General features: G+C 35.4%; 1 protein-coding gene across 9 annotated transcripts in view; it reads left to right on the top strand.

Moving 5' to 3' along the window:
- The window catches only part of CEP170 (centrosomal protein 170), a 125,742-nt gene that overhangs the window by 53,428 nt on the left and 54,059 nt on the right, over positions 1 to 18,255 (top strand). For all 9 annotated transcript variants that reach the window (XM_047077090.1, XM_047077086.1, XM_047077087.1 and 6 more), the window contains exons 4-7: positions 2,860 to 2,938; positions 12,371 to 12,429; positions 12,526 to 12,688; positions 13,808 to 13,942. In XM_047077090.1, the coding sequence (XP_046933046.1) occupies positions 2,860 to 2,938; positions 12,371 to 12,429; positions 12,526 to 12,688; positions 13,808 to 13,942 (436 nt within the window). The remainder of the gene's footprint in view (positions 1 to 2,859; positions 2,939 to 12,370; positions 12,430 to 12,525; positions 12,689 to 13,807; positions 13,943 to 18,255) is intronic.

The following is an 18,255-nucleotide window of genomic DNA, read 5'->3' as shown; positions in this document are numbered from 1 at the left end:
CTGGCTTAGAAGTGTGGCATTCCTTGTACATCAAGTATCTAATTGCTTGTCTTCTGCATACTAAACATCAGTGAATTAATGTTTTCTTTTATTCTTTTCTTTTCCATCATTTGAAAAAGCTCTTCTGTTTTGTAACTCTACATAGAATATTTTGGTAAACTCAAGGTTTAACTTTTTTTTTTAATGTTCATTTTTGAGGGAGACAGAGAGAACGTGAGTGGGGGAGGGACAGAGAGAGAGGGAGACACAGAATCTGAAGCAGGCTCCAGGCTCTGAGCTGTCAGCACAGAGCCCTACGTGGGACTTGAACTCACGAACCATGAGACCATGACCTGAGCCAAAGTCAGACACTTAACTGAATGAGCCACCCAGGTGCCTGCCTCAGGGTGTAACTTTTAAAACACTGTAAAATGTTCATTTTGGAAATGAACATGAAATTAAAGCTTATAAATGCCTGTATTCAAAATTTTCTTTATATTAACATTTTAATCTTTCTGTGAAGGATGTTGGAAGCTTATTTTCTAGGATTACTCATGCATCATACTAAGGTGTGATCTCAAGTTTTAGCAGTATGCCACTATCTTCATATATCTGTGCTTGAAATTAAGACTATAACTTCTAATTTTTTCTATAGATTTATAAATTGGTATTCTGTGACCTATTACAAAGTGCTAGTCGTGCATAGGAATTTGAGCATATGACCGTAATCACATAATTTCCTGTAATATTTTACTGTATGTCACTTAGGACCCTTCTGAACTTCCTCACCATGGAGGGAGCTTTCCCAGATAAGGTATTATGGCCATCTCAAATCCAATAAAATAGAAGATTTTAAAAAATGGAATTCACTAGGAAAAAAGTAATTTTTAAAGTTTCAGCTTATCAGAGGAAAACTTGGGTGTTTATATGATATCTGCATTCTGGGCAGTTAAGTATAACATTGTTCTGTGTTCTGTGAATCTAGCAAATTCCAATTTAACTTCCAACGTGCCAGGAAAAATAGTCATCACCATTTGCCATCTGTGTCTAGTTGACTCTTTGTCTTTTTACAAATAATTTGCGGAAGTAAGGATAATGAAAAACAACTTGAAATTTTAAGTAAAAATTAGTCATGACAAGCTCATATTTTTATTTCATATTTTTCTGGTTTTGCAAGGTACATAATACACAAAATGGGTATTGTTCATCAGTTGTCAAGGGAGACCTGGGATATATATCCATTTTGTAAATGTTGCTTTTCAAATTTCAAGTGCATATCCAGCTGGTTCTAGCTTATCATTATTTCTAGTTCTTCTTGCATTGTATTGTCAAAATGCATTATTTTTAAGACTTTGATAGCTTATAGTTTTATTAAGATGATAGCTTTCTTCTATTATTCCAAAACATTTCTCAGTTTTAGATTTGTTAACAGAAGGTTAATTTATTTCTTTTTACATCATCTTTGCTTCTAGTTACCTGATAGATACCTGCCTTGGGCATTTATCCACTTAGAAACTAAATCAAATAAGTGTTGGAAAACATCAAAAGATGAAAGAATGCTGTGAAAATGTGAAATACAGAATTGTTCAAGTTCTTATTGAAAAATATTTAATTATTTGTTGAAATGGTACTATTTTGGATATATGGGTTGGATTAAAATATAGCATTAAAATTAATCTCACCTGTTATATTAACTTTTTTAATGCAGCTACTGGAAAATTTAATAGTATATGTTTGGCTTGCATTTGGGGCTTGCACTATATTTCTGTTGGATAGCAATGTTCTGGGCAATTCCATTTTCTTCTGTTTTCTTATTATGTTGGTTATTTTCAGCATAGTTAGAAATAATTGATAAGTAATGATAAAATAATGATGTGAAATAGCACAGTGTTTCAAAAAAAAAAGGAAAAATAAGATCAGTAAGATCCCATAATGTATCTTAGAGTCATAAAAAGGTCTAAAAGACTCATATGGCAATTGTGAAATAGAATAGCAGTTTTATTCCCTTTTTTTTTTTTAAGTTTATTTCTTTATTTTGAGAGAGAGAGAGAGAGGAGAGGGCATGTGCTTGTGAGCAGGGGAAGGGTTAGAGAAGAAAGAGGGAGAGAGAGAGAATCTCAAGCAGGTCCAGAGACCAATGTGGGGCTTGAACCCATGAACCGTGATATCACGACCAGAGCTGAAACCAGCAGTCAGACGCTCAACTGACTGAGCCACCAGGTGCCCCAGTATTTCATTACTTTTATTCTTAGAATTCTTCTAAAGAACAAAAAGAAAATTTACTTTAAAAAATGGAATAGGGGCACCTGGGTGGCTCAGTCAGTTGAGCATCTGACTCTTGGTTTTGGTTCAGGTCATGATCCCACTGTTTTGAGTTCGAGCCCTGCATCAAGCTACTGATTGGGATTCTCTCTCTCTCTGCCCCTCCCCCACTCGCTCGAGCTCTCTCTCAAAATAAATAAATTTTTTAAAAAAGTAATGAAACATCAGACCTCACAAATAATTAGAATTGTCCGAAAAAAGCTAAAATTGAGTCCCCTGCATCCTGATGATATATCAAAAGTTAAGTATTTTACAATTTGCCAGCTTCACATGAGGAGCTTTTCTTAGCATCATTTTTAAATGCCTATATTTGTCTTGGCAGCATGATGGACTTAGAGGAGGTACAGCCTGGTTCTTTGTGTGTTCAATTATTAATAAAAGACTTAGTATGAAAATCATTTATCAGCCTATAAGATGCATGGCACATTTTGTAATACACAAGCTGTGTTAGCCACCATAGCTAATGTATTTTTAAGTATAAGGTTTGAGTGTTTGTTTGTCTGAAATGTAATAATTAATACTTCATATGTAACCTAAGATCTTTTTCTCTCTTTGTAGACTTTTGTGAATGATGTAAGGATTCCAGAACAGACTTATATCACCTTGAAACTTGAAGATAAGCTGAGATTTGGATATGATATCCTTATATGATTTTGTGCATTTATTGAATTTATTCATAAAGCTTTTCTGATGTACATTAACATTTCTTGATCTAAGAATTTTCAGTAAAGGCATGCTAGAAGTCTCTTTGCCCTCCCATACTAAAATACATGTTTAAAAATAATACATATATTTTCTGGTTGTTATGCCTATTCCTAAAAATAATCCTAGAAAAGTTGATGGACTCAGCTTTTCCCCCATCCCTATAGTTTCAGCAGTGGTATTTACATGTGTAATTTGGGTATCAGAGAATGTAACAAGGAGAGGACAAAGGACTGTTTAATATTAGCCCAGCCCAGGGATTTTGTTGTTGTTTGGATGAGCATGGCACAGATCAGTGTCCTGGGAGGAGTGTGAGAACTTATCCCTACCTTTTTTTTCCCATTCGTACTTTTACTCTGTTTTAAGAATTCTGTCTCTATCACTTATTTAACTCAGATTTTTCAGTATCCTATATCTTCTGAGACCCATACTCCCTGGCTCAGTTCATTATACAGTTAGTGTGTATTTAAAATTCTTTCGTTAAAAATAGGATTCTAGGGGCGCCTGGCTGGCTCATTCAGTAGAGCATGCAACTCTTGATCTCAGAGCTTGAGCCCCACGTTGGTTGTAGAGATTACTTAAAAATAAAATCTTTTAATAAGTAAATAAGTAAGTAACAAAATAGGATTCTAGGAAGTGAGTGGGGACATGACTTTGTCCTCCCTAGGGTATAGTAAAGAACCACTAGTGAAGAAGAATAAAGCATTTCTATTCATATAAGGCAAAAAGCTTTGAAATAAAGGGGACTGACTTTATTTAATTAAAATATACATATTCCACCTTATACTGAATGTTTTTCTTGAGTTTTCATTTTTCAGTTACTACATTTATCTGGACTTTAATATTGAAGAATATATTAAACATTGGCAAGTCAGATGGACTTTTATCACTATACTATATCAAATGTAGTCTCAGCTACCTGGAGTTGATGCATAGATAAAATAAACATACTAACACTTTAAAATTGTTCTTAAAGCATAACCAGTTTTTTTTTTTTAGATTTAACTTAAAATTTATGAAAAATAGTTTTTAGCACATCATATGAACTTTATACTTGTTACAGCAAAGGAACATTGAAAAGTGAAACCATTGAATCTTAGTATTTATGAGTTGTATGTTTTAAATCCTTTTAAGAATATGAATCACATAAAATGATTAAGAATTAACATTAAAGCCTTGATCCATGGACCATTTTCCACCAGCATAAAAAGTTTCATCAAACAATAAATGCAAATAAATATATTTTGAATTTAAATACCTCCTTAATCTGATTCAAAACATGAGAAAATAGAAAATCTGAGTTTCAATAAAACTCTATAATGTTTACTTTGACTTTTAAATCAAGATAAAACTGTTGAGGGGCTCCTGGGTGGCTCAGTCGGTTGAGCGTCTGACTTCAGCTCGGGTCATGATCTCACAGCTTGTGAGTTTGAGCCCCATGTCAGGCTCTGTGCTGACAGCTCCGAGCCTGGAGCCTGTTTCAGATTCTCCTGGAGCCTGTTTTTTCTCTCTTTGCCCCTCGCTCGCTCGCTCTCTCCCTCTCTCAAATAAACATTAAAAAAAAGGAAAGAAAACAACTGCTGAGAAATAACTCCCGCTTTTACAATTTGTGTAGTGATTTCTTAGTAGTGAACTAATACTTCCTTTTTTATATACCAGCTCATGATAGTCAGCAATAGGGGTTGCTGGGACAAATGTTTTGTTGGTTCCAAAGGACTTTCTTCGTGTTATGAATCGGTGTTGAACCAGAACTGTTATCCACATCTTCAGAGTAGGCTCAGTAAATTTTATTATTTTAAAATAGCATCTCCTATTGCTTATGATTTTTGAAAACTATACATAAATGAACATTAGGATGAAATTTTATTGTATGGGATGAAATTTTTAAAACAAATTTTATATGTTACATTTACCTGTTTTATATTTGGCTGAAATAATTGTGCTTTATTTTTATTAAAATTAAGCTTAATAGTTAGCCAGTTTACGAACTCCTCTTCTTTGGAGTGGAAAACTCTTTATTACAATGTCATAGTAATAGAAGGAACATCTTACCATGAATTGAGGTAGAACTGAAGACACAAAATTTATCTGCCACAAGCGCTTTTCTAATTAAAGAAATTAAGTGATTTGGAAAAGCCAGTAGTGGAAGAAATATCCAAGTTTAAGAAATGACTATAAACTCATGAGGGATAATAATCCCTGCAGTAATCAAAAAGGAGCTCTTAAGTGTCCAAGTGGCCAAACTTTAGCAGATATGCAAGCCTAAGGTTATTCACTTCACAGTTATTAAATGTGTGTATCTCCTGTGTGCTGGGAGATCCTTGTCCCCATGGTCTGGGGACACGAAAGTGAAAGAAACAGACCACTCTGTCCTCCTGGCGATTATACTTGTCCTCCTGGCGATTATACTCTAATGGGGTTGAAGGAAGCTGACAGCACACAAAAAAAGAATAGTAGAGGATGATAAGTTCTATGGAGAAAAAGTGTAACTGGGGGATCCAGAGAGCTCGTGGTGGTGAGTGAGAGGTTGTAATTTTAAAAAAGGATATTCATGGAGCCCACAGTGGAGCAAAGATAAGGAGAAAGTAAAGAAGCTGGCCATATGGATATCAGGGGAAATTGCTCTTCAGGAAGATAGAAGAGTTAAATACAAAGGACTTGAAGCAGCAACATGTTTGGCATGTTTGAAGAACAGCCTTCAAAAGTCATTGTGGTTGGGACCAGTAAAGAGTAGGAAGATGGGGTATGGGAGCGGGGTGCACATCAGCCCTAACAGACCATTGCAAGGATTCTGACTTCTATTCTAAGTGAAATGGGGAGCCATTTACAGGGGTTTGACCAGAAGAGTGACATGATAATGACTTACTTAGAAACATCCTGTGGCTATTCTTGTTCAAGAAGACTAAGGATAGAAGTGGGCCGCGGTGAAAAGAGGGAGGTGAGTTAGGAGGCTGTGTAGTAGCCTCAGGTGAGTCAGAGGTTTACAGCAGGGTGGTGAAAGAGGAGGTGGTGAGGAATCAGATTATGGGTGCATCTTGAAGAGGAAGCCAGTAATATTCTGGATTAGATTGGAAGTAGAATGAAAGAAAGTCCAAGATTTGGCACTTGATCTCAGCATTTGGAAAAGTAGAGTCACCATTAACTGACAGAATTCTGTGGGTAGAGTGAATTTCATGGAGAAAATGGGAAGAATCTTCTGAGAAAAACAAGCTTTTGGTTTAACTGAGTTTCCTCTATTTCCTCTTTGATTTCTAATTAATTTCTTTTTCCTAGATAAAAACTGAGGTTATTCGTTTGAGACTTTTTTTTTAATATAGGCTTTTAGTTCTATAAATTTTCTCCTAAGTACTGCTCTACCGTTCAGAATACTTTCTGATTTCTCTTGATTTTTGAGTACTGGTTATTCAAATAATTTTGAATAAGTTTGTTAGTTTCTAAGTAATTTGGAGATTTTCCCAGAGACTTTCTGTTATTAATTTCTAATTTAATTCCATGCTGATGAGAGAACATACTTTGTATGTCTCAAATCGTTTTAAATTTATTGAGACTTGTCCTATGGCCCAGAATATACCTAATTTATCTCTCCTGGTAAGTGTTCCATATGTACTTGAAAAGAATGTGCATTTCTGTTGTTTGGGTGGAGTGTCCTATTAATGTCAGGCCAATTTGGTTCACACCTTCTATATTTTACCGAACGATTGTCTACTTGTTCTGTTAATTGAGAGATCAATATTGAAATCTTAGGCTATAATTATGGATTTGCTTATTTCTCCTTGCAGTAGTTTTTCTTCATATAATTCGAAACCTGGTTATTAGGTACATAAACATTTAGGATTAAAATGTCTTCTTGATGAATTGATCCCATTAATTATTATAAATTGACCTGCTGGGGGCACCTAGGTGGCTCAGTGGGTTGAGTGTTCAACTCTTGATATCAGCTCAAGTCTTGATCTCGCAGTCATGAGATCAAGCCACAAGTAGGGCTTTGTGCTGGGCTTGGAGTCTGCTTGGGATTCTCTGGCCCCTTCTCTTTCTACCCCTCCCCAGCTCACACTTTCACTCTCCCTCAAAATAAATAAATAAACTTAAAAAAAATAAAAGAAAATGACCTGCTCTATTCAAGACAATGTTCTTTGCTCTAAAATATAGTTTGTTTTGACATTGATTTAGTTGTTCCAGCTTTCTCTTTCTTCTTTCTTTCCTTTCTTTCTTTGGATTGCCGTTAGCAAGGAACATCTTTTCTATTTTTTATGTTCTTTTGCTTTTAACCTATTTGTGTCTTTACATTTGAAGTAGGCATCATACAGTTGGTATTTTTTTTTATTCAATCTGATCATTTCTGCCTTAATTTGGGGATTTAGGTCGTTCACATTCAGTGTGATTATTGGTGTAATTAGGTTTACCTCTGTCATCTTGATATTTGTTCTATTTGTGCCATCAGTTTTCTTTTTCCTCTAATTTATTTTGGATTTTTTGAACATTTTGTATGATGCCATTTTATGTCTTTTATTGGCTTATTAACTATAACTTTTTTATTTGATTGGTTGCTTCAAGATTTGTAGTTACTTCTTTAAGTTGTATCTTCAAGCAATATTATACCAATTCACATATAGTATAAGAACCTTACAGTAGTATACTTTCATTTCTTCTGTACTGACCTTTGTGCTATGATTGTCAAACTCTATTCTTAGATGTTACAAACTCCATACTACATTATTACAAGTGGAAGGTCAATTATCTTTTAATGAGATTGAAATAAAAATATCTTATATCTTTATGCCCATTGTACTCTTATAGCTTAAACCAGTGTAACTATCATTTCTCATGCTCTTCGCTCCTCTTTATAGATCTGTTCTTCTCATCTGATATCATTTTCTTTCTGCTCAGGGCTTCCTTTAACATTTCTTGCAGTATGGTTTTGCTGGTGATGAATTCTTTCAGCTTTCATGTGTCTGGAAAAGTAGTAGTTAATATAGTAGTGAATATAGATTGGTAAGAGATCCAAGAACTGAAACCTATTCTATACCAGTATTAAGAGGTGGGAGAGATAAGGAACCAGTTTAAAAAAGATTAAGATGCAGGGGTGCCTAGGTGGCTGTCAGTTAAGCATCCGACTTTGGCTCAGGTCGTGATCTCACGGTTCATGAGTTTGAGCCCCGCGTCGGGCTCTGTGCTGACAGCTCAGAGCCTGGAGCCTGCTTCAGATCTGTGTCTCCCTCTCTCTGTGTCTGATCGCACTCTATCTCTCTCTCAAAAATAAACATTAAAAAGAAAAAAAGATGGAATCACTGGTGAACTAGAAGGAATATCAGAATATGATATGGTTTCCATGTTTAGTGGAAAATGATTTAAACATTACTTAAATACCATAAATCTCAAAATCCTTACCATCTCAGTCATCTCAGGGTTATTATAAAGAACCCAGTACCTTAATTTTTTTAATGGGCTGCTTTTTCCCAAAGCATCTATTCCTATAATGTCCACAAAACGATTGGATTAATTGTATTAGAAACAAGGTAAAAATCATTGTCGTGTCTTTTAAGATGATGATTTATCTATAATTGGAACATTACCTATGGCATTGTGTGTTTGGGTCCAGATCATGGCTGCTAAAATGATCAGGAAGGGGATAAACATAACTAAAAATCAAAGACTCTTCATTTAGAGAAGTTAGGGTTCTTCCTGATTAATGTGATTGATGTCCACAACAAAGCATGAACACACTTTCCAGATTTCAAAAATGGAGGATGTTTCCAAAGTTTGAGAGAGCTAAATTTAAGAAATTGACATGAGGTATTAGATATGGAATAAAGTCATAGAAGAAAAGTTTAAAGGAGTTGTTTTAGAACAAGGTTTTCTAAAAGCTGGACAAAGGAATTGATCTTCCAGAACAAAACGATACATCTTTCTGAAGATAAAGACAAACTTAAGCTAGTAGAAAGTTTGCTTAAAGAAATAAAATTTTACCCTTGGAAGGTTTTCTGCTATGAACTTTTTTTTTTTTTTTAACTTTGCCATCTTCTAGGACCTGCCTTGTTAATACAATGTGCAATCTATTTTAGTGTAATTGTGTGTTTTATTATGAATGTAGTCAAACAAATTTCCCGTATATATTTTTTTAATGTTTATTTATTTATTTTGAGAGGGAGAGAGAGAACACGAGCAGAGGAGGGGCAGAGAGAGGGAGAGAGAGAATACCAAGCAGACTCCACACTGTCATCACAGAGCCTGATGGGGGGCCTGAACTCACAAACTGGGAGATAATGACCTGAGCTGAAATCAAGGGTTGGATGCTTAACCAACTGAGCCATGCAGGCACCCCTAAATTTCCCATATTTCTTTAAAACAATGTTTTGGTTTTTTTTAATGTTTATTTATTTTTGAGAGGGAGGGAGAGAGAGGGAGACACAGAATCCAAAGCAGGCTCCAGGCCCCGAGCTGTCAGCCCAGAGCCCGACACGGGACTAGAACCCACAAACAGTGAGATAACGACCTGAGCCAAAGTTGAACACCTAACCGACTGAGCCTCCCAGGTGCCCCTAAATTTCTCATATTTCTAAGGAGAAGATCCAAACAGACAAGTTTTTGGCTAACTTTAAGGAAAATTTTTAAGGGTAGTCTTACTATATATGTATTTTAAATCACACATATAAGACACATAAATTTTAGAAAAAGAATGTATTTTTCATTGTGTAAAATAATTCAAGTATTCTCATTTGTTGTGGCATCCAGTGTCTTCAACACCATGAAAGTCACATTCTTTTTAGTAATACAGTTTTTGAGAGAATATTGTATTAATGCCCATTAAACAGTTTGAAAATACAGCATCTTTTGAAACCTTAACACTGGAAACCTTGTACCAAGCAACAAAAACTCATATATAATATTTGATTTCTTCTGTAAGTGTGTGGTATCTCCCGAGTGAAGCAACTTAAATTAATTTTTAAAATGATTTTTGAGACACATGTTCACACTGACACCTGTTGTTTTAAGGCCCTAGGAGTAACTAAAACTGTTCAAAATGTTGCCCTCCTTTTAGTTAGCTTTAATTGTCATTTAGATAAGATGTTTTATCTAGCTAAGATCATCTAGATAAGAGATAACATTTAGATAAGATGTTTTTGAATGCATTACTAGTATGCAGATGAGTTTCTTTGACCCCACTTGTAGATAAACATTTTTTTTTTAAGTTTATTTATTTAGAGACAGCTCCCTGAAGGGAGCACAAGTGGGGGAGGGGCAGAGAGAGAGAAAGAGAGAATCCCAAGCAGGCCCCACACTGTAATTGTGGAGCCAGATGCTGAGCTCAAACCCACGAACCAGGAGATCATGACCTGAGCCAGAGTCAGGCACTTAACCTACTGAGCCACCCTGGTGCCCCAATAAACATTTCTTGAATAAACTGAGCATAGGGAAGATGTAAAATCGCAATCACAGCCCGATGTAAAGAAACAGGGAAATAACCTAACAAATACAATTTTTAACAAGTAGGATTTTAAACTTTTTATAACTTAGGAAGTTACATTAGGAAGAAGGTAGCTAAGCTGGAATTAGGGCAGTCTCAGAATCTCCCAGCCAGCCCGGTGTTCTCAGGCGAACTCATGACCCAAACAAGAGGATCCTTGAAATCTTTGGCTTCGCACACATGAAACTTTTCGAAAGATAAAGTGTTTGACCCTAAGAAGTGTGGGCTCTCTCAAGTTTTCCCAGATCTTCAAGGAGTCTTAGGTGTAAACATAAGACCCCACACTAGCCTTAGGGGACAGCCTGGAACTCCCTCAGCAATAAACTTGAATGGAGCACCGGAAAACCCCCAGAGCAGGCTAAAATCATTGGTGTTGCCCATTGAAAAAATGGAAATGGCTTTCTGTTTTTTTGAGACACTGTGTTTTCCATTGGAAGTATGCAAATGCTGTGAATCTCCTCCAGCTGTTCATGCATTTCTTGGGTGTAAAACAAAGTTACTGGACTTTTATTTTTCATTAAGTATGAAATTACTAATTATGAAATACTTATTTTCATATATGTCAGCAAATATGTATCAGCATATACATATAACAAAAAAGGAAAATTCTAATATTTCACAGCTACAGGAACCCTGGACTGGGTTTCAGCTGACAAGATTCTCATCTTAGGTTTTGCCCTTCCATTCCTCAAGTTCCCTATGTATAGAAGAGAAGGATGAGATATTAAACAGGAATTAAACAGGATAGTCCCTAAAGCTCTTTACAATTCCAAAAAATTCTGAATTTTTATCATTTTAATGAACAGAAATAGAAGTTAAAAACTCATTTGCAAGTTTACTGCTCCTTATGCATGGGAACTATTTTTACCCCAATCATTTGTGATAATTACAGCTTTCTAGCCTTGAAGTCATAGGGTGCTATGAATTGGTAAAGGATAATAGAATTTAGTACATGGTTATAAAAGTCCTTTTAGTACAGGGCTAAGTAATGGTGGGAAATGTGACCTCTGCTGTTTAGTGAAAGATGTTTTTTAATATACAGAGGCATTGTTCTTTTTGGCATAATAATGAAAGCACCCATTATTTCTAGCATTTGGTTCTAATTGTATAGAATCAGTTGTTTGTCAGTGTGATACGACCCTGATTGCAATGTCTGGAGGAAAGGGGTGATTGTGATTCTAATTATAGAATTTCTTTTGCACTTTCAGAGTGAGCTTCATTTTTATCAATGCTTGTGAAGTCTGAGTAATCGAATTCTTTCAGGATTTGCTGTTGGATAATCACTGATGACATACTTCCTTTTACATTTTTGTGATTAAGTATTAATATAATTTGATCCAGGTGCTTTTTCTTCTTTGTAGTCATATTGTTTGTTTGTGAGAACTGAACGTGTCTTTGTGCTCTGATTTATTACCCAGTTATTTACTTCCTGAAGGCCGTTATTAAGTTTAGAATTATTTGCTAGATTTTAAGATTTTTCTCTAGTATGTATTTTTTTTTTAATGTTTGTTTATTTTTGAAAGAGAGAGAGAGAGAGGGAGAGCACAAATGGGGAGGGGCAGAGAAAGAGGGAGACAAAGAATCCAAAGCAGGTTCCAGGCTCCAAGCTGTCAGCAGAGAGCCCCACGCGGGGCTCAAACCCACGCACCGTGAGATCATGACCTGAGCTGAAGTGAGACGCTTAACCAACTGAGCCACCCAGGTGCCCCAGGATTTTTCTCTGGTATTTAAAAAGTAAAGTCCTCACAGTTATGAGCATATTTTAACATTTAACTCTTAAGGGGAATATGATACTTCTGTTGTAATTACGTATTGAAAATAGGACAGTTCCTAAATTATCTTTGATTATTTTAAGCTTGATTATCACAATTTTGAAATATATTCTTCCTTAGCCTTGTTTACATACAAATCTTTTCACTGTAGTTCGAGGAGAAATGAGGGTCCCTGAAGAAGCACTAAAGGTAAAAATTTTTTACTTATTTCCTTTGTAAATCCACCATTTGCTAGGGTCGATTTCACTCCTGGATGTTTCACTTTCATTTTTAAATGTTTTATAGCATGAGAAGTTTACCATTCAGCTTCAGCTGTCCCAAAAATCTTCAGAATCAGAGTTATCAAAATCTGCGTGTGCCAAAAGCCTGGATTCAAAGGGAGCAGATACATCAGCAGAGGTGCAGCATAAAGCCACAGAAGCACTGAAGTCTGAGGAAAAAGCCGTGGGTAAGTTAACCTGTTTGGAAATACCATATTTATACGTGGTTAGGAAGAAATTGCATCCTTTGTTCTAAAAAAGTTGGCCATGTCCATGTAAACTTGTAATAATGACAATTTTAGAGTAGGTTTTAATATAGCCAACACTTTCATCAGAAAGCATTTTATAACACATAATTATATATGACAGTTCTATATAGGTGTGTTTAATATATTTAAATATTTGAGAGAAATATAGTTTTCAATATTTTTATTTAATGTTTGTCTGCTTTTTTTGAATTATAACAAGTGAATTAAAAGGAAATATCCAGGGGCACCTGGGTGGTTCAGTTAGTTGAGCGTCCACCTTTGGCTCAGGTCATGATGTCATGGTTCGTGAGTTCAAGCCCTGTGTCAGGCTCTGTGCTGACAGCTCGGAGCTTGGAGCCTGCTTCGGATTTTGTGTCTCCCTCTCTCTCTGCCCCTCCCCTGCTCGTGTTCTGTCTCTCTCTGTCTCTCAAAAGTAATAAATGTTAAAAAAAATTTAAAAATAACAATAAAAAATCTAAAAAAATAAAAGGAAATATCCAATGATATTATGTCATCATAATTATTATTGTATATATGATGTTCCAGGAACTGCTCTACATAAATAATCCTATTCATACAAAAACATTTTTTTTTAATTAATAGAATAGGCATTACCAAATTTGCTCAAATAGAAATCTACTAGTCATGTTAACATCTAGGTTAAATTTAGTTACTGTACAGTCCCCCTGGGCTTAAAAAAACTTTTTCATGGTCATCCATACCAAAACTTACTTTTGTCTTTTTTATCTCGACTTACTTAATGAGCCATTTCTGTATACCAAAATACTGAGTACACCTTAGCAAAAAGCTATTAGGTTACAGCAGTGTGCATTACTTAGATATCAGCCAGTGCAAAATTTCATTTATTTAGTCATGTCCAACATTGAATAAGGTCTGACACAAAAACTAAGTTTTTCAACTTAGAGTACTCTTCAACTATCTAGACTATATGTTGTTTTCATTTAATAAATTAGCCAGGCAATTCTAGCATTCTGCAAAACCATTTTTTTTTTTTCTGTTTCATATGCTTTAGACAGATTTTTTTTTCACCTTTTCCAGATATTTCTGCGATGCCCCGTGGTACTCCATTATATGGGCAGCCATCATGGTGGGGGGATGATGAAGTGGATGAACAAAGGGCTTTCAAGTCAAATGGCAAACCTGAAGAAAAAAGTCATGAAACCGGAACAGCAGGTAAGGAAAATCTCAAGACTGTGACATTAAATGGACATTTGGGGAAGAATTTGTAATTAAACAAAAATCTGGCAACTCTGAAAAAAAGATATCTATTACTCCTTAATTTAATAAAAAATGTTGATGAATGTCTTAATGATGTTGTCATTTTAAGTTTATTATGAATGATTCTCATATAAAGTATTAATTCCAGTATCATTTTATTTAAAAGGTTTTTCCAACTTATGAGATTAAAACTTAGAAAATAGATTAATAATGTAATTGAGCATTTAAGGTATTTAAAAAGAATTATTAAAATGTTTCAATTAGACCAAAAGAGTGGGCACAAACGAATTGTGTGTTTCCTTAGATTCACAGGTATATAATCATGTTTTTAAATGAACAGTTTCTGTTATGTTCAGAAATGTGATATAAAATTAAAACTTATTTAAAACCTCAGTTTGCTTTGTTTGTTGGGATATGGTAGCAAGACTAGCCAAGTTCAGCCAGAATGAAAAATTAGTTCTGGGTCACATTAATAGTCAAGGAACATATTCTTGTGTTGCTGGAGGGATTTAGTAATGAACCAAGTGCCCTTAAGCCAGCAAGGGTCAAGATTTCCAGGAAATGAATGGAGGTGTCATTTGTCACGTAAGGACTTGGCAAAGACATCAACACCAAAGGGTGAAACGGGCAGTTTCTACGATAATATCAGATAAGGATCCAGAACTGTAGGAATTGAACACAGGTACCAGGGAGCAGTCTGGAAAACCAAGTCTGACTGAGTCAAAGATAGATCCCAGCACAACTCTTCTCAATTTTCTACCTTCGACCCTAATTGTACAAGATAATAAATAAATTAATTAATTAATTAAGAACACTGTTCTTTAAATATGTGCTAATTTGACCTTGGACAGGTCTAAGAAAGCTGGCTTTATCAACTTGATTTTACAAATGCCCCAAACTGAAGTTGTCAACTTTGCAAATAAATTCCCATCGTAGCTTCCTTGTTTCTCTCCACCAGCAGTTTTCTTCATGTCCAAGCTTAGACATACTTAGTATTCATACTGAGTATCATTCAGCATTACATCAGATGCAAATAACAAATGCTACCTGAGACTGAACAGGAAAGAAATTTCCTGGCTTAAATAACCGTACCTCTTCAGGGTTGGCTAAGGCATCTCTACAGTGTCATCAGCAACTGGTTTTTCTCCCTTTCTCAGCCCTTCAGTCCACAGTGGGCGTATAGGGCCACATAGGGGGGTGTCTCCCCTCATGGCCATCTGTGTGAATGAAACTAAATTCTTAAATGATTATCAGCTTATGTGGCATGTCTCATTGAGTGTCATTTTTGCCAGATGACAAAAGCTGTCTCATAATCTTGGGATTATTTTTGAGTAAGAAGGAATTAAGTGATTTATGTTTGTGTTAAATTGCTTGAAGAACCCAGCCAGATTTGGCCTATTAGGTGTCTTGTGAGAGAATCTTATCTGCTTTCTTATGTTAGTGCAAGGATGTTATTGTTTCAGATTTATCATTGGCAGTTTTTACAATATAGGATGAGGGGAACAGTTTACTGACCTGAAATAACTTATGATACTAGCCGAGATTGTAGAATCAGTTTGAAGATGGGTACTTATTTAATTTGATCATTTTGAAAGTGTTATTAAATGTTTCCAGTTATGAAATATAAGTGATTCATTTATGCTTTAAGCATGCAACTTGTAAATACAAAAAGTGACTTGCTTCTTGGTTACCCATTATTAGAATGCAAAATCTTAGTAATTGTTAGGAGGAGGGAACATTTCAGAAAAGCTAATAGAGTATCTGCGACCTAGTAGTTTGTTATGTCCCTCTCAGTGGGTCCACATGTATCCAGAATCTCCTACAGACCTAACCCTGGAAGCAAATGTATATACTGGAGCAATCTAATTCTCCAGAAATTGTCCGAGTATTTTTAGTCCAATTAAAAAGGAGAACTGCCCTCACTTTAGCTATAGGTGCGCCCAGGGCCTGCTAACTTGGTGTAAACATTTACGTAGGTTACATCTAAAGGTCTTCTAGTGTTGCAAAGGTGTGTTTGAAAAGAAGGTGTGTGCAGCTGTGAGGAATAAAGCTCTGGCTCTTTTACGTTGATTTTCATCTAATCACGCTAAATTTGGAAACTTTCAAGTTGTGACTCCTTTTGCTGTTTCCTAGTCTTTATTTGCAGTCCTTGAATATGCCAGGCTGGATGTATGTTGTAGGCTGAGTGAATGTGCTTTCATCATTGCCTTTAGCATCTGGAATTGAATATTTCTTAATTTCGTACAGAAGAATGAAGGGAATGGCTTTCTTGGAGGTGTATTGTCCCCATTTTCTCTTCTGATTTAGATAAGCAATTCTAGCATAATCAGTTATTAAATAGTTTTAAATACCTAGCAGTTGAGATTATGACAGACTATTAGCATACTCAAAATATTAGTATATTTAATATATTAATTTACTTAATTTGGTATAAACAGAACTGAGTTTGAAGGTAAATGAATGTTAAATTCACAGATTTCCAGAATCTGTTCCATCAGCATTCTGAGATAGAGCAGTTTTATTCTTCTGTATTAATTTTCCCAATAATTTTTCTAGTAGGCCTACATTTCCCAAGTATAGTAGGTCCACACTTGATCTCTTTTTATCATCTCCAGAGAGATGAATTCCTTCACGTAATGAATTTTCCAAATGACTGAACTTTTACAACTGACAATTTCTGTAAAAGTTTGACCATTTTCTATATTTCTATTAATGAATTACCCATATCACTGTCTTCTCAAGTGGAGAAGCCTGAATATAATATAAGTTTCTGGTTTATGACCCAAAGTCACCATGATGGATGTCACTTACTGCAGTGTGATACATCACATGACAGCCTTGGGAGACATTACGGGGCGTGGGACTGTTGGCCCTCTGCACAGAATGGTTCTGGACTGTTGTGGTTCTGAGCTGGGTCCCAAGCTCTTGTTTTTTGTCTTACTCCTGCCATCTGTCTGACCCTTACTTCTTGGTGCAGTGTATCTTACCTTAATCCTCACTTCAGGTTTGCTACATGTGTCTGTGCAGATAGTAAAAAGACTCTTGAGTGAGTGACTTTTCTGTTAGTAAAGGTCATGAATATGGGAGTATAGGTGTTATTGTATCCTTCTTGAGTTTTTTAGAGTTAGTTTTTCTTGTTTCCCTAATTCTTAGCTATGTTGGAGAGTTGGGGAAAAGAGAGAAACATTTATTTGTGTTTGTGTGCCTACTTTGTGCCAGGCTTTGTTCTGGGTAATGTACATTATGTCACTTAATACTGAACCTCATTGGATCATGACAGTGATCTCATGGATAGATACCATTATTTCCGATGAGAAAAATGAGAATTAAAGACTGACAGACACAGGATTCATCAGATCGTAACATGCTGCCTTTCCCCTCTACTGTGCTACCTGATGTTGCAAGATAACTGATTTCTGGATAAGTTGTGTAAGTCTCAGGTTTCCAGTCCTTGAAGTAAAGGTGACTTGGATGTAGGACTAAGGGGTGATAACCTTTAAAACAGTGGTGTGCAGTTGATCTAGGCTGTTTTTATGTGTTATAATGTGAAAACATGTTGAAAGTATGTCAGTATTAACTGTGAACTTTTCCTTCACAAGGAAGGAAAATTAGGAAAATATTCCTTTAAATCATGAATGACAAATAGATGGTAAGTGTTGTACCCCCGGAGCAGCTTTTCACGGTTTGGGCTTGCCCTTCAGCCACATCATTTTATTTGGGTATCTGGTAGTGGTAGTAAGAAAGTACCACCCCTTATTCCCAGCCAGTATTATCCTGTTGCTAGAAAGATGAGCAAAGCAGATAATAAATGACTGAGTGGTTGTATACATGTGTACAGATAGATAGATACATAGGTAAGAGAGGATAGGTTTATAAGCCAGTTGCCCTATATGGAATTGACCAAGTACAGTACACCGTAATGAACAGGAAATAAGTCCATGTATGAAAAACTGCAAATAGCGTTTATTAGTGAATTCATTAATACATGGGAAGTGCCTAATTTTACTGTCATGGAAATTTTAAATGACAGGCCTTCAGAGTAAACAGAATCCAAGTGAACATTTTTTTATTAAGATAAAGATGAATTAACTCTGAAAGAAAATTTTAAAACATGACTTAGGTTATTTAGTCTTGTATAATCTCTTCTTCCAATTAGCATGTAAAATTTTTGCTTTGATGTATTTTCTGATGTACATTTTTCATTTTCAGTTATAAGAAAAATTAAGTATACTTTGATAAGAATAATTTTTACATTGAAAGTTGTTTTT

This window comes from Lynx rufus, unplaced genomic scaffold, assembly GCF_022079265.1.
Source record: "Lynx rufus isolate CCGP_SWC_20201006 ecotype Redwood Valley unplaced genomic scaffold, mLynRuf1.p SCAF_15, whole genome shotgun sequence".
Classification (NCBI taxonomy): domain Eukaryota; kingdom Metazoa; phylum Chordata; class Mammalia; order Carnivora; family Felidae; genus Lynx; species Lynx rufus.
Note: the sequence above shows the minus strand (reverse complement) of the source record. Positions and strands in the feature narration are given on the sequence as shown.